We start from the raw sequence: 24,446 nt of genomic DNA on the forward strand, positions 1-24,446 counted from the left end.
CCTGCACTTACCTTTTGCTGTTGATGCTCTTATTAATTTTCACAGAAAAAAAGACTATTTGTGCTGGTCCATTTAATTCTCTGTCTCTCCCCTTTACTCTGCACATTGCTTTTTAGGACAAGGATTGCCCTTTCTTAATGCCAGGAAACCACCTTTCTACTTAGGTGTTAGCATAACAGAAAAACATTCTTTTTTTTTCACTTTAGAAACATCTTTCATGTCTACTTAAACCATCTCAAGGCCTTCTTCAGTCAAATAGATGGTGCAATCACTCTGTTTCACAAGTATTAACCTCAGCCCTATTTTTTTGCAGTACAAAAGTTTCTGGACTTTAACAGTTGGTTGCATATTTCCCATGGAAATTACAAGTTATAATAAATACATCATAACCTTGAAAACACTTGTGAAATAGCCATATGAGTAGAATTTTTATCAAAAGCTTCTGGGTTTTTTAAATGTGTATGGAAGAAGTTCCCTAACCATACAGAAATGTGTGCCTTTTAGACAGGAATGTGTGCCTAGGGGGATTTAACTTTCTTGTTGGAGTAGTAAAACTGTGACTTCTCATTGATACACCACTACACAGACCAACACTACTTCTTCAAAACAAGCAGCATTTGTAGAAGTAGACACAAATACAACACAATCAAAATGCAACTACTCTTGCCTCCAGCAAAGATGCATGCATATATGCAATACTTGAAAATATAGTGAAATGCCTTAAAATTAGGTAAACTGCTTAGAATACAGCAGTGTAATCATTTGCTCTGTTGTATGGTCCTGCAAAACTCACAATCAGATAACAACTGTTTTTCTATTAATAGCACGTTTATATCATCTCCTCCTTTACTCAAAATGAAAATGCTAGGTGCTCGTTTGTGTTTTGAAGTTGAATCATTAGGGTGGACTCTCACAAAGAACATGCTGCTGCTTACACCCTCTTGAACTCAGCCAAAAAATGACTCCTTCAAAAAATTTTTAATAATTACTTCAGCTTTAATTGGAAGTAATTTTTAAAACCTGCTATACCCAAAACTTCTTCTCCCTTTTGTTTGGGGGGTGCAAACCTGGCCTCGGTAAAGCACCTGATACTTTTGCAAATGTCCAATTGTTTGAACATTTTAGTCTCTCACAAGGAGCTATGAGGAATTTTTCATATTTTTTTTTCTACTAAATACAACAGATTTATTTATTCTGCAATTTAAATGAGAAAGAACAAGACAGAGATATTGTTAGTTTTCTTATATTTTTAACAAGTTAATTTTTTTAACAGGTTATTTTTAGGTGTTTTTCACGTATCTGGCTTACATAAACCCTAGCTGAAGTGAAATGAAAGGTGCAAACTCAGCTATACAGTCCGATATTGCTACATTATTTTTTGATTAAGTTATTTACTGATTTTTCTCTCACATACTGTACTCAGACAACTTGAAATTAAATGCAGAATAGCAACAAAGGACATACAAAGTTCCACATGGCTTAATTTTATTTTTTAAAGTTTATTTGCTTAGAATAAATGAAAACTTTACCATTTTCCTGATTAATCAAGCAAATAGAAACTTGTAGGCATTCTTTGACTTTGGATAAATGATAACAAGAGATATTAATGCCATTCAGTATAAAGATACTGGAAAAAAAATACATTCTGGGTTACAGGTTTGCAACAAAATACATATGGACCAAGTACCATTCCACAGAAACCTCACTATGTAAAGCCTATCTTTTATATAGACAGGTAAATATATAGACCTTCATCAGCTGGGGTTGAGTGTGTTTCAGGAACATAAAACTTAGTTATCACTTCCACATAAAGCCACCAGGATGCTTTCATAATCCCCTTTGAGTTCATCCTGTCAATTTAAGCATAAAACCCCCACAATTGTTAGAATAATGGTCTTAAGTGAAATAAATTTCAATAAGCATTCAATATACATGTACCAAGCATTAGTGCTTCACCTAAATAAATTAATCACTTGATAATACACATGTTCACCATAGATTGATCTGCAACTGAGTACGCTCAGTGAAATTATTTGTAGGACCTAGAAATAAACACATGCATTTCCAGAGTGGCGCACTTGTAGACAAGGTGTGATGAGTTGACCTGGACCGGATGCCAGGTGCCCACCCAGCCCCTCTATCACTCCCCTTCCCAGACAGACAGGGGAGAGAGTAAGATGTGAAACAACTAGTGGTTTAGGATAAGGCAGTTTCTTAAAGCAAAAGCTTGTGCGCACAAAAGCGACACATAACAAGGTTTATCCTCTACTTCCCATGAGCAGCAATGTCCAGCCATTTTCCTAGAAGCAGCTCTTCAGCAACGTGTAATCATTCCTTAGCAGGCAGCCATTGGAGACAATGAATGCCTGCCGTCCTGCTCCTTGCCCCAGCTTTTATATCTGAGCTGATGCCATATGGTATGGAATATCCCTTTGGCTGGTCTGGGTCAGCTGGCCTACTTGGGTCCCCTCCCAGGATCTTGCCCTCAACTGAGGAAGGAATGTTACAGTGCTGATGCTGTGCTCAGCAGTAGCCAAAACACTGGTGTGTTATCAACACCCTTCTAGCTATCAATGCAAAGCACAGCACTGTGAGGGCTACTATGGGGAAATGAACTCAGTCAGATCCAGTACAAAAGGCCAGGAGATTTAATGGCAAAAATAAAGAAGAGAAGCACAGGAGATTTCTAGACATCCAGGAGCTTAAGCTTTTCTTCTCTAAATATAGTGAAAATTCTTCCTTGACCAGTGATGTCCAATTTTCCTTAATATTAAAACACTATACACATTGTGTCTAGGGGTATCTCAAACAAAGGCTAATACTACAGAGATACTCTATCCACCATGGGATATTCAGCTTGGTAAAAATGGATAATATGCATGAAGTGTGCAGTGTAATTATTACATGCTTTGTTTTCCCTAATTTGAATCTACTTTTCAGAGAGATATGAACTGTTTAGTGTAGCCATGCTATGCTTCAAGACATTTGGATGCAATTATCATGATGAGCTGATGTACTTACATAGCAAATTACAGTTCACCCACATTCATGAGGGAAGAACAAAAGTAACCTTTGGCACCTAACTGAAAAAGTAGCAGACACCAATAAAAATCCAAAAGGTACTCTCTACGTGTAGAGAGTAGGTTTCTACTCCAATCAAGATTTTTTTTTTTTGTCTGCACTACTAGCCTCCAAAAAGATGCTCTACCTTTCTCCAAGTTTAGCTTTCATCAAGTCCCTCACTGGTTAAATTTTCCAGAAAATACATTGGGTAGTCAGTCCCTTTTGAGAAAATATTTTTGTTAGTTTAACTCATTTACTTAGGTCATCTGGAAAGCAGCCCAAATAAATATTAATAAAAGTTAACATGCATTTGCAGGAGTACCTCAAATGCTAAAACCCAATAGCCAGTTTCGTCAAGTATCTCCCATAGAGCTGTCAGGGCAATCATCTGCACTCTCCTACCAAGGTACTTTATGTCTACTTAAGTACAGGAACTTGGGGATATTGTAACCTCCATTCAGCTCTTGGCTTCTATTGAAAGATGATATCCTGAGATATGTATCATTACTAACAAAGTACTATCCCTTTTTTGACAAAAAAGTGGACTCAGAAAACGAATTAGTTCTACCACCATGTGGACCATTGGAAACATGAGTTACTCAGCTACAATGAGATACTCAGGATGAACTGGTGACTGAGGAGCAGAAGAGTTAACAAATCTTTACTGGACTTCAAAAATCATGTGGTTGTTTTGCATTTTGTATGTCACCTGAGAAAAAACCTACCATAATGGCTTGGCAGAGAGAGATGCCATACAGCCTCTTGTAATAGCCTTTGATCTCATTCATATCCACTTCATGGCGTGAAACCATGATTCTGATGAGGTCTTTGTGCCGTGTCCCAGCACCCTATTAAAAGAAAAAAAGAAAAAAGGAAAAAAGAAAAAAAAAGAAAACAACAACAAAAACTAAGAAAAAAACAAACAGAAAAGAATTATACTACTTATGTCATTGAAACATCTTTAATCGAGTTATGTGTGTTAATCCATTAGACTTCTTTGCAGGTGAACAGATCCCATATCCTTTTCCTTAAAGCATAATGGGGACCTCTTATATCTGCCTTCTGTTCCCTGTGAGCACAATTCACTTCTGAGAGTCTACCTCCACCCTGAATTTTTTTTACATATTTTTTTATCTGTTTCTTGAAAAGAGGCATCTCCTTCACAGTGCTTTCTAGACATCCGAGACAACTTAGACTTCACTGTCTTTTTTCATTATTTTTTTAACAGTGCAAGGATCCGTATTTTCATAATGTTTCACTCAATTTTTCACATACTGTTCCTAAACAAGTCACAGGAGTTATGACAATACCTGCATACTAGACTGTTTCACAATCTCCAGCTGCCTCACTCAACTTGGGTTCCAGATTTGCCAGAAGGATCATGGATGTCTCATCAAAGATTAGGCTTCCACAAGGTTTGTGCTCTGTAATTGCTCTCCTGTTTCCTTCTCACTAATATTTTTGTGGTTTCATAAGTAAGAAAAGTTCCAGTCAGCTTTGTGTTACTGTTGACCGTGAAAGATATGTGTGGATAGATAGATGCCCTCCTGAACACACTGCAGCACACAGATAGCTCCTCTTATGGAAAGACTCTCAGGTTTCAAAGGCAGGAACAGAAGGAGTGAACGAAATACACTGAGTTTCCTTCCACAATCTTTTTCTATCACACGAAGAGCTTAGAGAGCTCTACCTAGCTTGTTATTTTTCAGCTTATAAAGCACCTCATGTTTACAAAGAGAAGTTCTTTCTTTAGGTTACCTTCATCGCCAAATGGAGTTTTTCAGCAAAGAAAGCTGGCTTGCTTGTGGCACACTTCACTGTAATGAAGCAGTGAGATAATGTCACTTCTGCTCTAAATGTAAGAAGTAATAGAAGACAAAAGTCTGGCAAAAGAACACTTTAAAAACAGTCTCATTGTTCCTACCTGCACATCTTATTTATATACTTTTTTGTTACCTGTCTTGAAAATATAGGAAGAGGAGCAGTTCCTTTCCTCTGTCTATTCAGAAAACAATTCAGTCAGGGAATTCAGTTACTATAAAGACAAGAGTGTTCTCCCTAGTTTACTGCCACAAAATTAAGGAAGAAAAGAAGAAAAAGGTGAAAACATTTATGTCTTCTACAAAAGAGCTGAAGGTTATGATCTGATGTTTTGCAAAACAAGTTATAGTAAGTACTTGCCTTACACTTTTGATATTAAGAGGTATCCGATGGGAAGAATTCTTTTATTCAAAATATGCTTGATAAAAAATATTATGTAATATAAAAGCTGAAAACAAAACAGGTGCCCGGCTCCTGATTCCATCCCTGGTCCACTCGTTAGAATCAGTCCCTGCCTCACCTTATTGTTCATGAAGAACAGTCACTAACTTTATATGAATATTTTCTTGAACACAACCATAGGAGGAAATTTGTTATATTTTTAATAATCATACATGAAAAGTGTTTTCACAAAACTTGGAGAAGAGTGGGTTTGGTTGAAGACAGGTTTAAAACTATTGGGTTTTCTACACAAGTTGTGCTTGTTGTTTTTGGCATAGTGACTTCTTATAAAAGTTTTTTTATGTTGACAATTTATCTGTTCTCTTTAAAAGATCGTCCCACATATCAGGAGAGGTATTTCTAGTAATTCATCAGCAGATAATTAATTTTAGATAAGTTAATTAAATCACTATGATTGGATTAGATTTTTTTCTTTTACTTAAAAGTTTCTCAATGAAGCAGGGCAAGTCCAGAAGAGTTTCTGATCAGAGCAAGTATAGCAAAAGTAAAACTTAAGTTATCAGTCAGTACATACAGTAGGTTGCATTCTACAAAACCACTTACCAAGGGCAGTGAGGCAATTCTCAATGTCACCTTTGAGCTCCAAATCCAGTACTTTGTTCATGTCATGCTTGCTGTATTTGCTGTACTTCTGAAAGACTAAATAAGGGAAGAAAACTCAGTGAATAGAGATGAAAATACAGTACTGCCTCTGCCTTATTCTGCCCCTACTGCTGCAGCAGAGCACAGTTTGTAAGTCATCTTTCTCATTTTCTTCAGACAGCATAGTGTAAAGAGCAGTATTACTGCATGGGCTGGTGAATCTGCATATGGAATGGGATTTTGTTAGGATGGAAGGGTTCATGTTCCCATTGGTAGGGGTAGAAGTGGTCCACTGACTATCAGAGCCTGTGACATTGTGTGATAACCCTCTATCTAGGGCAAAGTGGCTTAGGACCAAGACCATGTTGAGGAGTATTCAGAAACTCTGTCACATTGATTGCTTGTCATTGTGATCACTAGCCATTTGAGACTTCATGGTAACAGTTTTGTTAACAGCCTAAATGATATTGCTCATCTCTACCAGGGAAAGAACAGTCAAGCTGCCAACTGCACCCTTAGCAAGCATGCTTCCAATTACAAAGACCTTTGTAGCAGCCAGTCACATCTTGATAATCTATATCCTATCTGAATTCATGAGCAGGCCTTGTGCAAAATCCATGCCAGCAAAGCACAAAGTTTCATTCAACATACCACTTCGAAGATGTGGGTAACTTCTTGTAGTAAGAATAGTAATAAACACATTAATATCTATTCCTTTTCTTTTCTCTCCTGCTTCATACAAGGCCTGTCATAAAGAAAAGAAAGTAGTAAAGTCAATATTGGAATAGTAAAACTCAAACAGGAATACTGTACTTCTGAGAGTCATTGCTTGTCAGCAATGAACCCTAGCCCTTGACATGATCCATAACAAAACTCTACCCTACCTCAGACCACTCCAGCTCTGTCAAGTTATACTTCGTATTTCACTTACAATGGTACTTATAGAACACAGTGCAGCTAGAAAACATACTTTCAGACAATTTACGATCATCATCTAGCTCACCTAGATATACTTCATTCTTGAATTAAGTTATTTTTCATTTATCATGATATGATAGCAGTCTGCATGGGAGTTTAGGACTGGTAGGCATTCTTAATACTAACAAAATTATCTCTGCTATTAACTAGTCCAATGTGCAAGACAAGGCTATGCACCAAGCACTCCTTGTCTTTCCAGGAGTGACTTTTACTTCCAAGAAAGTAAGAAACAAACCAGTCTCCTTCACTTTCCTTACCTCCTAAAACCTGTCTAAAAGTAATCATTAAAGACCTCCATACAGCACAAAAAGATTCAACAACACTCTGTATAAAGATAAATAGTACTGAACTTGAGCTTAGACAGAGTATTAATTTACTTTCGTATCTAGGGCTGATGACAGAACTAAACTCTTTACGCACCAGGAATAAAAGCAGTATTTCTCCATGGCCTTTTTTATTTTATTGGATTTTTCAAAAATCAGTTTAAAGTCTATCTACATTTAAATTGTAACCATGATGTCAGATTTCTCAGAAAAGACTACTAAGTTTTACCAAGACTGTAACAATAATAGTCCCACTAATGGTACAAGAAAGAAGGAAAAGAATAGATGTTTATTTTAGAATTACTGAGAAAATGACTGTGAAGTTTACCCAATAATCTTGAAAGGTTATCACTCCAAAGCAATAGCTTTGGCTAACACACTGCTCAAGGTACGCTAGCTAGTTATGCACATAGATGAATACACCTTTGTCCCTCAATTCAAGAACTGTTAAAAATGGAAGGAAGATTAGACCTAATTCCTCCACTTATTGACCTGTACTTCAAATGGTCTGCACACTTTACACGAACTAGAAGAACCCTTGCAGAAACATGTCTGAAGCTAGATATAAGGGTGAATATCTAATTTCCTTCCAACATTGAAGCTTACATGAACTTCATGTAAGTCAAGTATTACTTCATGTAAACACTATACCCCCAGAAAAGATTGCTGTATGACATTCTCTGTTTGGTCTACAATGTACAGGATTCAGGCAGAACATGTGCAGCCAGTGTAATCTCAAGTAAGTCAGAAGTTCTGCAGAGAGCCAAGTATGATCTTACCCTGGCGTCATTGTCAGCAAGCTCATGATTCACATGAAAATCTTCACATCGGTCAGCCTACGTAAGGAAGTAAAAAGATTTCACTGGTACTCACAATCATTCAGTTCACTAAAGCTCAACACTTTAGAGTTCTGTAGAACCACTGTCATACCAATATATAACTGGAAATAGTTACAGTTATGACAATCATTCTATGAATAAAGCTGTTGTATTTGTAATCAATCAGATTTCATACTTCTAAGGCCATCAGCAACTTATTTCTTAAGCTCTACATGAAAATCCACAGGAAGTATTCTTTCTTGATGTGAAATTGCAGGCTTAGAACCTGTGATCTGCTCCCTGGTGATCAGTCAATAGACTTCTTTCAAGTTGATTTGAAAGCAAAAACTGAAAAACCAAACGATGGAAATATCAAAAAATAATCTTGTGTGCATGTAGAAGCTTCATATATGTACTCAAAAATCAAGTATCTATGCATTTTTATCAGGAAGCTCCAGTGTTTAAACTCAGCTTTTGAACATAAATTTAAAAAATGCGTTGTCCACTTGTTAACTCCTTGCCCTTGTCCCATTATCTAAGTACTGGAAACATACCTTAACAGCAGGACAAAAGGTTTATTTCTCTAATTGTAAGTATTTCTGCTTTTTCTATTTCTAGTCAATTGACATGACATTATGCCTGTTGTTTTTTCAAGTGCTTAAAGACAGCACCAAAAAAGTCTTAAAAGCATGATTGGTAAACAACAAATATGTTTTACAATAAAAAATAATGTTTTTTAAAATGCATTCAAGATAAAATCTCGTTATACTTTGTTTAAGAAAAATTACAACCGATCTAGGATATGAAAGTAAAAATCAGTGCAAGGAAATAAACATTACCCAAACCTTATTTATCGTATGACTCTCTAAAATAGTCTTGACAATATTGATTTTTTATTACAGATAATGTCACTCAAAATGCTTAAGCACAGCATACCTTGGCTAGAGCAACCAAAGCCTTCTGAAAGTCACCAGATGTGTCAGAGATAATGTCTTGTGTCAGATCTCTCTTCAGCACTGAAATCAAATTGTAGTTTGTTTGGAAGTTATCATCTAGGTTGGCCAGATAATCTTTAAAGGTCCTTTCCAAACCATTCTAGGATCTTTTTCAGTCTTTTCTTAATTCCCCACTTAAATATGCCCACTAGAAATGCAGTTGTCTTACTTTCTCTCATTTAGCTTCTACTGAAGAAGTATATTTGTAATGTATCCTCTAAATTCTAAGATACGCAGTGAAATTGGAGGTTAAACCCAAAATCTGATGAAAAATGTCCTTCTCTAAGGTCTTGTGGGTAGCATTGTCTTAAGCTCTGTTTGTGAAATACAAAAGCTTTTTTCTGAGCTGCTTTTTTTTTTTTCATTCTTATTTCTGGCTGTTTTTACCAGTACTGAACTAAACCAAAATGCTTTCCTGAAAAATCAAGCTATTAATTTGGGCTTCTAAGATTATTTGAATGGATATGTCTCAGAAAATTTGGCTCATAATCTCTGAAAACATTATTTAATTAGACAACAAAGTAAACTTGACATATATGACAGACACCACACTACATTTTATTTCTTCAAACACACTGTCTGTGTTTCTAACTCAATAAGCTTTTTTTTCATGCCTAGTGATAGCTCAAAAAGTCAGCCTTGTTTAGTTACAAGGGAAGAAAAGCAGCTCAGTTTAACATGCATCCTAGAAAATATTTAAATGTGTGACTAATTCCATGAGACAGCCACAGTTCTGGTAGTGATGATGTACCTTTTCCTTCTCTATTGGGATCTACTTAGGTCAGAAAAAGTCAGTATGACATCCCTCCCCCACAAATCCTTCAAATTTTTTGTGAAGGTTCATTTGCCTCCTGTAATGTTCTCCGCCTCTCATACTAAGAAGTGAGGCTATGATTCTAATGTGCCTACTACAGAGTTGTACCATTAATGCTTCTTTCTTGCTCTGAATTACCTTCTTTGTAGTATCTCTTGGCTTCTTTGATCTCTTTGTTGTTTCTTGAGGCCAGAATCTCAATTAAGGTATTTTCATCAGTTCCAAGCCCCTAATAAAAGTGATTAAATCTTCAGAAATGTCATTCAATAGAGCGAACTTAAAATTTGTAAGAGAAATTAGATGCAAATCATTGACTTGGCTTTGAAGGTATCACGTGGAACAAGAAATAAAAATTAAAAACATTGGGCTTCCACACAATATTGTTATTTCAGCTCTTTTGAAATTAAAATTTTATCACATTTAATATACTGGTACCCAAAAGAAGTGGGGACCCCTGGTGGCCTAGTGGTTAGCATGCGGGACTCTCACCGCTGCGACCCAGATTCGAATCCCAGTCCCCCCGGGCAGATGGAGCCCGTTAGCCCTGTGAGGCCATCCATCTATGAGAAGGTCACTCTAAACAAACCTACGTCCTGAGGACCTCACTGCCATTGTCCAAGCTTGCTTGGCCCCGGCAGATGAACCTTAGGATTAAAGGGTGGGCTCAGTTCAGCGCATGCTGTGTCTCACCTAAAAAATCCATTGCGCAGGCTGGAAAGGTAAAAGACCTTTCCCCCAATCTTCGTTCGCGAAGACTGGCCATTATTATTACCCAAAAGAAGTGCTAAAGGGACCAAACAGTGCACATAAAAGATAGGAATGTAAAATCTATGAAGAAAAATACCTTCTTCTCTTTTTGTTTTCCCTTATGCAAACATGTATGTAAACACTATCGCTCTCTATCACTATATTAGCAATCCAGTTAAGGCAGAGTTAATTCTCACAAAAGAATCTCCTCCGACCTGAAATTCAGCAGAGATTACTGGGTCTTACTCCATAATCTGAATTACCAGTATAGATTTGTTTTGCAAAATTAGGTTAAAAAAAAAATATTTTTTATTTTTTTTGCAAAATGAGGTTAAAAAAACCCAATACACAAGCTTTGCAATCGAAGTCCAGTGTAACTTAGAGGCCCTGATAATTACTTATGGTCTTTAACACAGTTTTTCTCTGAAGATTTTGTCTTACCTTCATAGAGGCTCTTAATTCTTCAGCATCAAACTGAGCTGGAGTTTTGAGCAAAGCCACAACAACATCTTCTAAGTGGCTTTTCAGGACTTTTTTCAAAGCTTCTTCCAGACTCTGTGTCAAGAAGAATAAGAAACACACTAAGCCAATGAATGGTAAAGATGTAACTGCTGTTCAGCTACAGTCCAAAAATTAGTCTGACCTCCAATGAATCTCAGTCTACACCATCCTGTTGGCTACTAAAAAAGATTATGAAGACCTACATTAATTTTTTGTCACCTTTATGTTAAGCAAATCATCAGGGTTTTTCAGTAAATATTCAGAAGTGTTTTCACACATTGCAGTTCAGCTATATTCATCCCTTTACTGCATCAGAAGATGACTCAAAATAGGCTGCCTGTTTTTCAAGAGAAGGTAATGCTATATTGTTCTTAAAATTATGACTAAGTTGCTTATGTGGATAACATTTAAATTTATCCACTTATTGCATGAAGGATACAGAATTTGCAGTGGAAACTCTGGACATATATAAACAAAATTGCAAGTTCTGAAATTAAGATATGGGCTACATTCTAATGTGACCTACATTTAACTGAAAAAAAAAAATTAAAAATCTTATTTATTCTGCCTCCTATCTGAAAATCCCCAGTACTCTTATTTTGTTACATTAAACATTTCAGCCCTGTTGTTCACCATGTATGTGTCCAGGCTGTAGCTATAACAGCGAGAAGGTCAACCTGCTTTGCCAAGATAGCTAAACCAACAAGACTATTTCAGAAACAAGCCCTATGTCCGTAGTTAGTATTGTTCTGCTTTAGATGGTGTGCCAGGAACTAGGGTATCTGATAGTTTAACATCGTTAGTCTTCCTATGTCTTTAAAGTTATATTTTAATATAATCATTTAAAAAATATAATTGCAAAGCTGGAGCTTTCTCTGAGGGAGAAGAGAGCTGCGAAAACCACAAGTGAGGTTTTCCCGAACATAAACAGGAAATCTAGGCTAAAACAAGATATTAGACTTATTTTCTGAGTTGGCCTTTAAAATTACACTTAAAGGAATCGCTGTTCCAAGAAACAAATGCTAAGTAACTTCAGTATTGCCAACTGTGAAATTGCAATTTCAATTTAGAGTTGCAAGTTTAACGGAAGAAAATCTGTAACAGAGAAGAGTAAGAGCAATTTAAACACATAGAAACATGTAGTAACTGCCAAGATTCTCAGTTCCAGGGACTAGCAGTTTTATCACTCAGAGGTAAGAAAACACTGACAGTGTAGGCCCAGCCGTATACCAGTGGTGGTATATTTATGGAACAGTATTATGGTCCTGTAACTCTCCTATCCAATTCAGTATGCTATCTAGATTCATACATGCCATCTAACCCAGGACAAACATTGATCTTCTGAGTGTAAATTTAATCTTGGCTGGAATACTTTACCTTTCCTTTAGTCTGCTGATAGGCAGCTTTGATCTGCTGACGCTGAGCATTTGTTCTTTTAGTCAAGATGTCAATGATGGTAGCTTCATCCACACCTATGAATCACCAAACAACAAAATTCCCAATATATTCAAAATATATGCATCATTTAGCCAATTGTATTTTTATTATTATTTGCTTCCTGTCATATTTTGATTTCTTGACACACTTAAGTTTAACTGAAAGTGTAATCATTATGGACTCATAGTTAGTGCTGTAGTGAAGAAACCAAATAAACAGATTCCCATAGAACTCAAAAACATATATTTCTGCAATTTCAAACAGAAATTCCTAAAGTGTCCTGAGTGCAGAACTTCCACTAATCTGAAAACAATAACAAAAAACCTAAAAAAAAAGATGGTATATTCATTTAATCTCAGTTAGTCAAACTGAAAAAGGTTTCAAAGTACAGATGAAGTGCCAAATGTGAATTTCATTAAAAAAGAGAAGCACAACAGAAGCATGCACTATATTATCAGCATATTCACTGCCTCATGCAGGAATGTTAGAGAAATCAAGTCGAAAAGTATCAGTATGGTATCTTATAATACTTTTTCCTTCTCTAGAAATTAAATTTTTACAACCCTTCATTCAACATATTCAAGAACTTTAATGCAGCATTAAGGTCTGAACTGTAATACAACATCAGGTTATCAAAGAGTTGAGATTCTTTAGCAAGTGGCATAATTTAATGTATTGTCAAGCCTTGAAAAGCAGAGGCACCTCTCCTGCTTGCCATTGCCTCTTGCTCTGATATTTTATTCAGTGCTATTCTGAAAATTTCCTCAGGAAGAGTCTTAGCGTAGCAAGATAATACTCCTCTTACCTTTTACAGTAATAGCTCTGTCCAGAGCAAAAACATCAGCTGATGGATCAAAATTAGGGTATGTTTGTACTCCTTGGATACCTTTTGAACTTTTCTGCAGAGGGAAAATAAAAAGTAAAATTAAAAATAAAATAAAAATTGCTCTTTCCAAAGAATATTTTTGCAAAGAAGCAATTTTGGATGCCTAAATAAAGTATGCATTTGGGATTGTCTATTATAGGAGTATGAAGGACACACAATTTTGTAACTCCAGAGAATTAAACAGATTCAGTAACGGATATGCATCAGATTTATTTCTTTCACAGCTCATATATTAAACAGAAAGTACTTCATATATCGTTTTAGGTACCTGAAGACCTGTTTTTCAGACTAAGTTGGATTGTGTAGGAAAACACTTAACTGTCATATTAGCAAATTATGTCCAAATTTTAAAGGTTCAATTAAATTCTACAGGCACTGCCATTAAAGCTAATTTATCTGTTCACCTTACACAAACTGTGCATCACATTAAGGGTCTTCTCATAGACTCATATCTAAGGCTATAAACACTTCTTGCATTCAAGATCTGGGAGAAGAATTCAAATCTAATCCTATAAGGAAGTGGAGACCGGTTGCCCAACTTCTTTGAAACTTAAGACATAAGCCACACTTTGCACAAAGCATTGTCTACTTATCGCCTTTGGTAAATCTACTCCTGGGTGGCCACTCTCTAATCAGCCTCTAAAGGCCTCTGGGGATTATACAACAGATTACATGGCTTGTCCTAAGTCAGCAACATGACAAATCATGTTAGTGGTAGGACCTATAACTCAATAGTGCTACCTAACTGATGCCTACTTCTTTTTCAGAAGTTACAAGATGCCCCAAGATTCTTGGATGAAATATTTGCACAAAATTCCCATTGTTCTGACGTATAGCAAGATTTTTTTATCAGAAAACAAAATCAGTTTAGCTAGACTTTTCAGAGTCACCTGTACTCTTTCTCTTGTTTCAAAAACTGTTATTTTAATTTTTTTAATCCTTTGCCATTAAAATTAAGCACCACAAGAGAAATGTCAAGGTCCTATGGATATACGTTTTACACACAACACTCTATTGAATTTGGTACACTTCTAACATCTGATAATCAAATGTTCATCTCCCTACACAATTTTATCACTAGGAGTCATAGGAGAGCAGACAGACTGCATATTTAAAAATCTCTTGCATACATTTCAAAACATCGTTGAGACTTGCATGATAAGTCAACAAAGGAATGTTTGCTGCCTGTTACTCATTCTCATCAAGTTTGTATAGTGGTTTCCATGATAAACTTATCTACCAGTAATAAAAAACTGTCTGTAACCACCACAACCAAGAATGTCTCAGGACCCTGGCAGCGAAATGGGGATAGGATGGTGGAGCCAAAGTTTTACACACAAAATGTTGTGGAGTCAAAATTACAAAATCCACAAAGGTCTAGAGCAGAAAACTTTATTTACTGAAATTTCCCCTATATTTCTTTTCAATATAATAAGTTCTTTAGGGAACTACTGTGACTTCACAGTGTACTGCTTTGCCCTTGCTGACAGTCATTTCAGTATCTTAACCTCATTATCAGAAAGCTTCTCCATATCATCCTAGTGAAGTAACTCTAAACTTCCCACCACCATATTCCTCCCTTCTAATTTGAATCAGTAGTGATTGTCTGAGATGTTTTATTACATAATGTGGCTCTTTCAAGCATAAGCATGACATGTGATATGATAACTAGGACATGTATTAATGACTTTATTTCCTTCTTTACATTCCTGGGTTCCAACTCCTGGCTTCCTGTACCTCAGCCTAAGGGTGCCTGATTTTCATGTACATCATCTGAACATGTTCTTACACATTCACACACCCCAGCATCAGATTACTACTTCAAAGAGGCCAATTTGAGTGAATCAGTGACTGGCCACTGGGAATTAGAGTTTCATTACAGTAACTAGTTTTGCTTAGGAATCAATAACTAGGTAATATGTACAAATAAGAGTAATTTTTTCTGATTATCTGATAGCAGACTTCCTCACTTATTGCATTATACATTGCAATAAAACTGAGTTCCAGTTCTAATCCATCGGAGTTTTGCCATTGTTTTTCCTCCCTTTGCATGTATGCAAAATGTTTGGTGGTCTGTGCCTTTAAATCACTTGTAAGAGTACAGAAAAACAAGCATTATGCTTTCAAAAGTTGATAATACTTACAATACATTCCTGCTCCTGATTTTCCATGAACCATGCCTGCTTCAGAAATTCTGATACCAATGCCATGTTGACCGAGTTTCTGGAAAGAGATGCATCAAATTATCATTTTTCATCATTTTCAGCACCAGTGAAACTCAAGGTTTTCCACTCTCAAAGTCTTTGCTCTAGAACTATGACATGCAGCGGTTAGTTTCCCAAGTGGTAACTGACCTGTGCTGTTGGAAACAGGGAACTTTGATGTTTGGCAGGGGATGCGATGCTCCCCCACTGTTTGCTCACCCCCATACTCTTAGTTACTTGCAGAAGTTTTAGATTAGAACGGTAAAGTAGTTGGACTATTTGCTTATTAGCAATACCTTAGGATTAGAATTGACCTAAAAAGGGAAGTTACCAGAAACCAATTAGTCTGTCTTTCTCTATCAGCTATACCCATTTAGCTTACTGAGTATTTAGTTATTTTCAAACTCAGTGGTAAACAAGTATTCTTGTCTGATTGTTTACTGAGGCTGGAGTTCTTGTGTATTATGTCAGGACAAAAGATATTCCCTTGTAAAATATATTCTCATGGAATTTCATTATGTCAGGACAAAAGATATTCCCTTGTAAAATATATTCTCATGGAATTTCTTTGACTAGACTCTTTCTAAGGAAGATGTGTAAAACTGGATATTTTCGTATACATTGTTCTTTTTTTCTTACATATTTCCTACAATTTCTACATAATAATAGAGCTTTATGCATTTAAGAAGAGAAAAAAGAGCAAAATTGTGCTCTTTGCCACTTGAAAGGAAAATCCATCCAGCTTTTTCATAAGTAACTATGCAGAATGGGAAAAAAATATGAGCTGTGATGTTACATTGAGCACTCAAAAATAATTAACAGGTTGCTTCACATAACCTATTGGTTGTGAAATAGGTGGTGAGAAATTCTCTGTTTGTTAACTGAAACAGTGAGTGAATAGAAAGGAGGAACCAATGGTTTATCAAATAGAGTTATTCAAAAGAATTTTTTTTTCAAAACACTCTTCCACAGCAAACTCTAGGGAAGGCTTGGTTTTAAAGCATACATACAAACAATAAACTAATGTTGCTGAGTAAGCCAGACTAATTTTGAATCTAATGTGAAGAGACAAAATTCTATTTGCAGTCTTGTGGTACAGATTATGTAATGTAGATTATATACACAGTTATAAAAAATAATGTTGATTATACTGCTAACACATGCTGTAGGTCCTACAGGAAGGGCAGAGATCAGTCTGTTAAAGCAACACACATTTAGGACCAAGCTACGTAGCTACAGTCCAGCTGGGTTTTTTGCCTCATAGCAAAACTGTAAAGCTTACTTCCATGTTCTGCAGACAGCAAAGGAACAGCTACCTCCCCCAGCCTGCCTTAAGCTCTCCTTACCTCCCCTCTCTGAGGCAGGAACCACCTATATTCCACCTTCCCCAGCAAACTCTTGCTTTTGTGCCCTTCTCTCAGCCCCAAGGGCACAAAATTCAGCTCTGCCTGTGCTGCCAGAAAACCTGAAACTGATTCCAAATCTGTATTTCTATGGTATTTAGAGTAGGTCTCAGCTGGGTAAACAATGGTCAGAATATTGTGTAAGTTTTAAGGACCAACTTTTATAATGTGTCATTTGTTCAGGATCAGAAAAGCATACTTACATTGTTATTACAAGAACACTTTTATCAAGCTGTTAGAGTGACTCCTGCACCCTTCTTGTATTGACAGAACTGAATGAGGGCAGATGAAGTGGTATTGTAGCTGAAGTTCTGCTGCATTTTATAACAGAACACACGAAAACCATATGCAGAGGATGAAAACATTTAAAGGTCTCCATACTGGGTGCACTGAGTCATCAACACCGACATGTACTGATATGTCTGTTGACAAGCTGATTCACAGAGCGTACAACCATTTAACATTAAGAAACAAGATTAATTCTCACACCACCTCTAAGAAGAAGAGGGAAAAAACTGTGTTTTGGTTGATAAAATAACGCTTCTCCGGGAGAGCTGGTTTCAGGAATGTATCCATGTCTTCTGCACATCCCCACACACATCCCTCACACCCAGCTCTACGGGTTTTACTGCTCTTGGGGTTGGCTAGAGCACAAGGCTGACATACTACACTGTTTATTAAGCTTCTAAACTTTTATGTATTTTCTAATTTAATGTATACATTAAAAAAAAAATCTCTGCCTTAAAAACTAAGTTTGGGGTTTTTTTTTCTTTTTAAATAAAGATATTTTGGCATGTAGATCCATCTATTTCTGCCTAGTAAACAATTTTAATGGAAGTCAAAGTAGGCAATGGCTCTTGAAAGGAGCTAAAAACCTTAGACTGTTTGAATTGGCTTAGAAAGATAAGAAACTAACTTACATATAAAACTCTTCTGCTTTATATGTCTAATAAGAAAAAAGAAGATTGGAATCTAGGAAGACAGCCAGCTCCCTGACGAGGTCTTTCCAAATGTTTTGACTCATGCCACTCTAAAATGCAAACAGCTCAAGTAAACAGTACCTAGATCCAGGACAGATACATTCAGCCCAAATACTATTTTAATTTAGTATCAAAAAGGACTGAAAGGACTGATGGGTGTCATATTTTTGGTCTACTTTTATGCTCAGGACATAGATTATAAACAGGGAGAATTAAAAAAGCATGTGCCTACTGAGTGATACAAACAGAAGTTGACACAGAAAAGTGTGATACTACTTTCTCGTTACTCCATACCAGATAACTATTTGAGAGTTATTCTGTTTAACAAAATATTGTCCTGGCCATGTGTCCCACTTTCCAATCTGGAATCAGTAGATGTCCTGTTTAAAAGGAAAAAGGATCACGAACTTAAAATATCTCATTTTGAAAAATATTGTGATTTTTATGTATTTTATCATTCCCAATTGGAATGATCAGCATTGCAACTGGTTTCAAAAATCAAACAGACTGAAAGCCCTAACTGTTGTTTCACAAAAATTATTGCAATGCTGCTTTCTGTCTGGCTCTTAGTCCCTAAAAGATGCGCCCTTGAACTGGACATATCTGAATTTTTGAAAGTTTTGAGAAGGTACTCTACTGAAAATATTTAAAGACACAAACTAGACTTTTACACTACAGTTTGTGTCAAACAGCAGCATTTATCTATGCTTATTTAACCATATCATGAACCACGTCAGATACATCTCCAGTTACTGTTCAAGGCTAGAGACTAGGATATTGATCTAAATTATAGTGATGACACCCAATCAGAAAAACAGGCAGAAGACCTAACACAGTAATTCATTTTGCATTGGAAATTCTGCTGAATATGAAAACATCAGAGAGAAAAACAATCTCATCCTTGTAAAGTTCTGTGGAAAGATTTAGCAGAACAAACCACAGATGTCATTTTAATGAGCAAAGACTCCTCTACAGTCCCAAAGCAACAAACTGTTGTTGAAGTAACAACAGCTGTTTCTATATTTTAAGTTTCCATACAAAGAATAGTAGTTTTCTAGGACCTCCAGTTTTACTGTAGATTTCTAGAGCAGCCTACTACAAAGGCAAAGAGAAAGCATTGAAATGGTCAACTCCAAATACATTTCCTTTTAAACTTTTAAGCTTTTTTTAATTCCCTTTATTTAATTACATTAAATAAAAGTGATAATTGTCCAAACCCTGCCATAAAATGTTTCAAAACCAAAAGAACTTCTCCTTCCCACATCCATCTTTTCCTTTGCCAGCAATTCCAACCCACAGAAAATTTGCCCCAGGTCACTTGACAAATTCAATGTAGGATTCTTAAAATGTGTCAGGTTTACAGAGAGCAGTAATGAACTACAAAGACCTACCTTCCTCCTCACAAACACTGCCTTGCAGGGCTGCACAGTCAGGAATAAAGGAGTGGAGGGTTCTCAATGCTTTTATAGCCTGGAAGGGAGACTCCACCCAGCAACCAGTGTTTCCACAGCGGCAGAAATCATCTGCAGCAGCTATCTGGGTGCTGCCCAAAACAGAGAACCACACGGAAAAAGTCGTTGTGAAACTACGTGCTGGAGAAAGCATGTGCAGATTTCAAAAAGGAAAAGACAGCAAATAAGCATGCTGTGGTAGCTCTCCTCCCCTGCCATGGCCCCATCCCTCACTGTAATAAATTGCCATAAATCTTTCGGGACTGTATGATTAAATGTTAAGAAAACTAAACTTGAGTTACTCCCTTCACATTATGACATGTCTGATACCAGTACAAAGTGAATATATTAAGATATATCTTTGCTTATTGAAACTTTTAGATAAAAAACAGTGAAGACTCAATGCAGCTTCCTCAATTCACTGAGCTCTGGTGGCTATTAGCTCTGCTTCTTCTGCACATGGGCCCATGGCATAAATGGCCCAGGAATAAAAGAGGTCTAATACTTAATATAAATCTCTTTTTTTTTTCTTGAAAAGAAACACCTGGAAAATGGTAGGCTTAATAGAATGGCAGTAACTGGCACCTGCATAACTAGAAAGAGGTTGAAACAATCTGATTAGACTCTGAAGATCAAAGTGAGAATGGTTTGCACAAGCTGAGGGTGTATCCCAGCTTGCTAGAAGCGGTTTTCTGCAAGCACTTCCTCACCAACCCAGCCAAAGACATTTTCCAGAACATGTCCAGCACAGCACCTTGCCTATAGATAGATAGATGAGGAGGAAGGGGAACAGACTGATGGTTATTATTAAAGGGGACCCTCGCAAATTTCTCAAATGTAACACATCATTACATATACATTCCACCATAGCTTACCCCTTCCTCTGTTTAAAATAGCTCTGTATAAATGGCTGGGCCCTAAACATATGCCGCCCATAGGGTTTGGTTGCAGGTGCTGGGGATAATCTGGTGCAGGATCATCACAGTCAAGGAAGTCCTCTTCCAACCAGATTAAGGGGAGAGCCTCCAGGAGGGCTGAAGGAGACAGTGGCCGACCACCCCAGTCCTGGGATAGGAGGGGCCTTGCTGACCCTCATGGGAACCCCTGCCAGCCCCCAGGGAGTACCCAGACCATGCAACATCAATTTTCCCCTGCACTTTATTTCATTTTTCCCTGTACATTTCATATATTATTTTAAAAAAGTATTTCAGATATTTGCATAAACTGAATAATTTAAGGGGCCTACCAACTGACAGTGATATTGTGAGCAAGCTGTCAAGTTGTATTTGGGTTTATTTAATTATGATGTGTGATGTTCAGAGTACTCCTGCACTCCCAGCTTCCATGTCAAAATGATATTACCAGTCTTATTTCACTTGTGTGAAGTGTTGGCCAAAACTCTGTTTACACTCTTTTTCTGGAACTGTTTCCCTTGTCTGTTAATGAACATATCTAAGGATAGGAATCATTGTGCTACAAGTTAGACACTCCTTGATGTTGACTCTTTTTTCTAATATAGTTTCTCCATAATTAGACTATTATCTAATTTTCTTCATAGTAATTTTTCATCTCTGGGTTTTTGTTTCTTGTTTGTTTGGTTTTTTTTTTTAATTCACTGTATTTTCTTTAAGGTCTGTCTTTCTACCTTCAGAGTGATCTGACAGGAAGGCATTGTTCTACAACTCGTTGCAAAAGCTGTTTGCATTTGCTTTTCCTCCTTCTTAATGGGCGGGCAGATGTTGACTCATCATCTTCCTGGAGCTGGACTGAGTCACCATCTGTGCTAGAGTGCCTTTTTGTGCAAAATGCTGACACTTAAAAAATGCAATTTAATTGGACAGAGCTCTTAACAATTGTTTATTGTTAAGTTTTTAACTGTAACTCCATCATTTGCTTCATAAAGCTGTAACAGTCTGTGTATTGTTGACCTGGCATTAGTTATTCAGAAGTGGCAAAGCTTGCAGCCACTGTCATAGTGGTTCAAATTTCTATACAAGACAAAAAGAAAGGTTCCTTTTTGTAAACTGTCAGATATGGTCATGCTAAATATTTCTTTTGAGGCTAGTGATAACAGCTCAAGTGGGGAGACAGAATTTCCTCAAGCCTACACGAAATAATAGTACAGTGAGTCAGGAATATTCTTGGAGTTTGAGAGAAACATCAGCAGCCATCACATCTATTTCAGAGGCTGCTGCCTACCCTGTTGTAACTCTATCTTTATTCTATCCAAGTTGCTTTAAAGAAGACTTAAGTCTGAGGGAACTGGGGAGATGACCATTCTACTTACACTCAGCTGAAAACCCCGTTTTATAAATGACCTTCAGATTACATATGAGATAAACTTTAAGTTAAAATTGATGTTAACAAATCACATTGTTATGAAATAGCTTTATCCTGAAAGAGCTCCTGAGAGTACTGTCAGGTAATAAGTCACAAATCAGAGCTCAGCCTGTTTCACACCAGGATAGCCATCTGTTCTGAGCCATCTGATATCAAGCCAGAGCCACCTGGAATCTGTGCCTCTCATCTCTTGCACCCTGTGACTTCAATTATCTTCAGTACCTTTTATCCACATCCTAAAAAACTATGGAGAAACATTACTCCATTTTCTTAGGCAGCTAAGACTTGCAATGTAGCAGCTGTACTCAAGTTTCAAGCAATAGAGAAGTGATATAGGTGATACAGATCTAAGACTGTGTATAAGTTACAACGGTCCTACACAAGACAATAATAGTTCAAAGAAGGCATTCCAGAAAGAACACAGTACTTTTACTGATACATTTTTGCCAATTCCTATATAAACCCAGTTTTAGGAAGCATATCTCAGTTACATTATTCAGAAAAATATCTTTCCTGCATGTTGAGTTACAGTGCCTCCTCAGACCTTCATCTATTCCTTTGACATTACAGCAGATTAGATTTCAAATTCAGTGAGAATAGCTACACTGTCTTCATTTGCACCTAGTATACATGATTCTAGTCAGTCCATCTATAGTCGAGTTGTGGTCATTGGTATCCCTGTAATCCTATACTATGGGCTGGATGACACAGACCTTCCAACCTAGACACAGAACTTTTTTAGTTTCATGCTTAAACAAACAAAATATATTCATTGGACACAATAAGACACAATCAAAACTGTGTAATATCTCTTATGGCTTCTCTGTTAAAGGATTTATTTTCATTGATGTGTTATTTACCAATCAGATCATGTTTCAGCTGTGGACCTCTTTGCAAGCTTGTAAATAGGGAAAAGATTGGACAAAATACTTTTGTGTCTTGATACTGATTCAAAATAATTAATAAATGTTTTTGAGGAAATTTCTAGCTGGCATTAACTGAATTTGCTTTTGCAATGCACAAAATATTTAAGACCTCTGTCTTTATAATGGATTTGCCAGCATTTTGTTCTTGCCTCATGAAATACTGAATTGGCAAAAATTCTCAGGCAACAGGCATTCCATGCATTAATCAAACATACACCTACTTCTGTAATTAGTTCTACTACTTACTGCTCGCTTAGTTGCAGTAAATACCTTTCTGTAGCTCCAGAGATTTTTAGAAGGTTAAAGGGATACTCTGAATCTCATGGTAAAACAAAGGTTGGCTGTCCAGAAGACACAAAACATTACTGAACAGCCCCCTACACAGAAAAATAAAAATAGCCCATGCCCTACTATAAATAGGCAGAATAGCTGCATGTAAAATCATTCCAAGATAACCATTTTGGGAATTAGAAATCCCATTCAGTTTAAATGAGATCAAATTTTCATTTTAGTGGAACCAGAAATTCATCTTAGGGATGCTGTGAGACTCTGGATTATTATATTAGTTATTGGCTCAGGTCAACTCAAGTGAGTGTGCATGGAGGGGGAAGGGACAGGTCAAATTTCACGAAAGTGAGGTGGTGGCCTGTCCCATACCCCAGATCCTTGGAGTCTCTTTGGGCAGCCTGGGAGCACTGCCCCTCACACCCTGGAGCCCCTAACCCAGCTCCACACTGGCTGGCACACCAGGAACATTGACTCTCACCCTGACCTGGAGCTCCAGAATGGCCAGTGGGCTGGAAATCCCACCTGGGGGTGAGGTGGTGTGAGGACAGGGGGGGACAGAGCAAATAAAACTAGCAACATGTGCTCTCCATGTTGTTTGGACCCCGCCATGTTTCTGTGCTCCTGGTAGCTGGATATATGCTGGATCTAGGGATGGTAGTTATAATTCTCTTTCTCTCTTTCTCTTTCTTTACTTGTTCTTCTCCTAATCTCCTTTCTTAGTATTTTGGGTAACTTAAAGCTTGATTTGTTGGATTTCACTGAGTTGAATGGGTTAGAATGTGCTAAGTCAATGCTTTGGGGAATGTTTTATTTTGGTTGAATGTTGCCCTTTAAACTTTTGCCAAGTGCTCTTATTTTCTACAGTTTGCCAATAAAAGTACTTCCTGAGAAAATGTGTACAACATTTCTCCTTTGCGCTTTCTCTTAAGGTTTTAAAAGAACTGAAGGCTCTTCTAATAAATTTGGTGGGCAAATTTTTGGAGTCCTGTATATTTTTGAAATAAAACCCCTTTGGTGAACTTGTAGCTTGGAGCCTGGAGTCTTACAGACACAGACTGAGAAACACTTCCAGAAGCTTTTGAACTTGTCAGCCTGCCTTCCAGACATAAACCCTGACTCTGCTATGGTTGTGTGCCAAAGTAATTTGTATGTGGAAAATCTGTACCTGCTAGGAAGCCTCTAGGAAAAAACTTTGCAAACAAATCCTGGTTACACAAATCTTCCTCCAAATTGCAGTAAAGCAAAATAGACCTGTATGATGATATAGCTGCGACAAAAATAGTAAATGACTGTGGAAGGGATAACTTAAGTACATATTCAGGTGAAAGTACTAAGGGTACAAGACAAATTCAGAATGCGTAAGATTTTTATTGCCTGCGAAGTGTGTGATGCTAATCAGAGAGTGTAAATAGTAACAGAAGTGACAT

At 37.0% G+C, this 24,446-nt stretch overlaps 1 protein-coding gene across 1 annotated transcript; it reads right to left on the bottom strand.

The window, feature by feature from the left end:
* Positions 1–1,479: 1,479 nt before the first annotated feature.
* On the bottom strand, positions 1,480–19,505 carry ANXA1 (annexin A1). The gene is made up of 13 exons (XM_027708973.1): positions 19,406–19,505; positions 15,572–15,650; positions 13,347–13,440; positions 12,482–12,576; positions 11,045–11,158; positions 9,995–10,085; positions 8,984–9,063; positions 8,009–8,065; positions 6,580–6,673; positions 5,890–5,985; positions 4,822–4,880; positions 3,789–3,911; positions 1,480–1,850 (listed from the first exon to the last, which is right to left on the bottom strand). The coding sequence occupies exons 2-13, from the start codon at positions 15,635–15,637 to the stop codon at positions 1,791–1,793; spliced, it is 1,029 nt and encodes a 342-aa protein (XP_027564774.1). The 5' UTR covers positions 15,638–15,650; positions 19,406–19,505; the 3' UTR covers positions 1,480–1,790.
* Positions 19,506–24,446: the final 4,941 nt, after the last annotated feature.

This window comes from Neopelma chrysocephalum, unplaced genomic scaffold (genome assembly GCF_003984885.1).
Source record: "Neopelma chrysocephalum unplaced genomic scaffold, ASM398488v2 Primary Assembly neopelma1_96657, whole genome shotgun sequence".
NCBI lineage: Eukaryota > Metazoa > Chordata > Aves > Passeriformes > Pipridae > Neopelma > Neopelma chrysocephalum.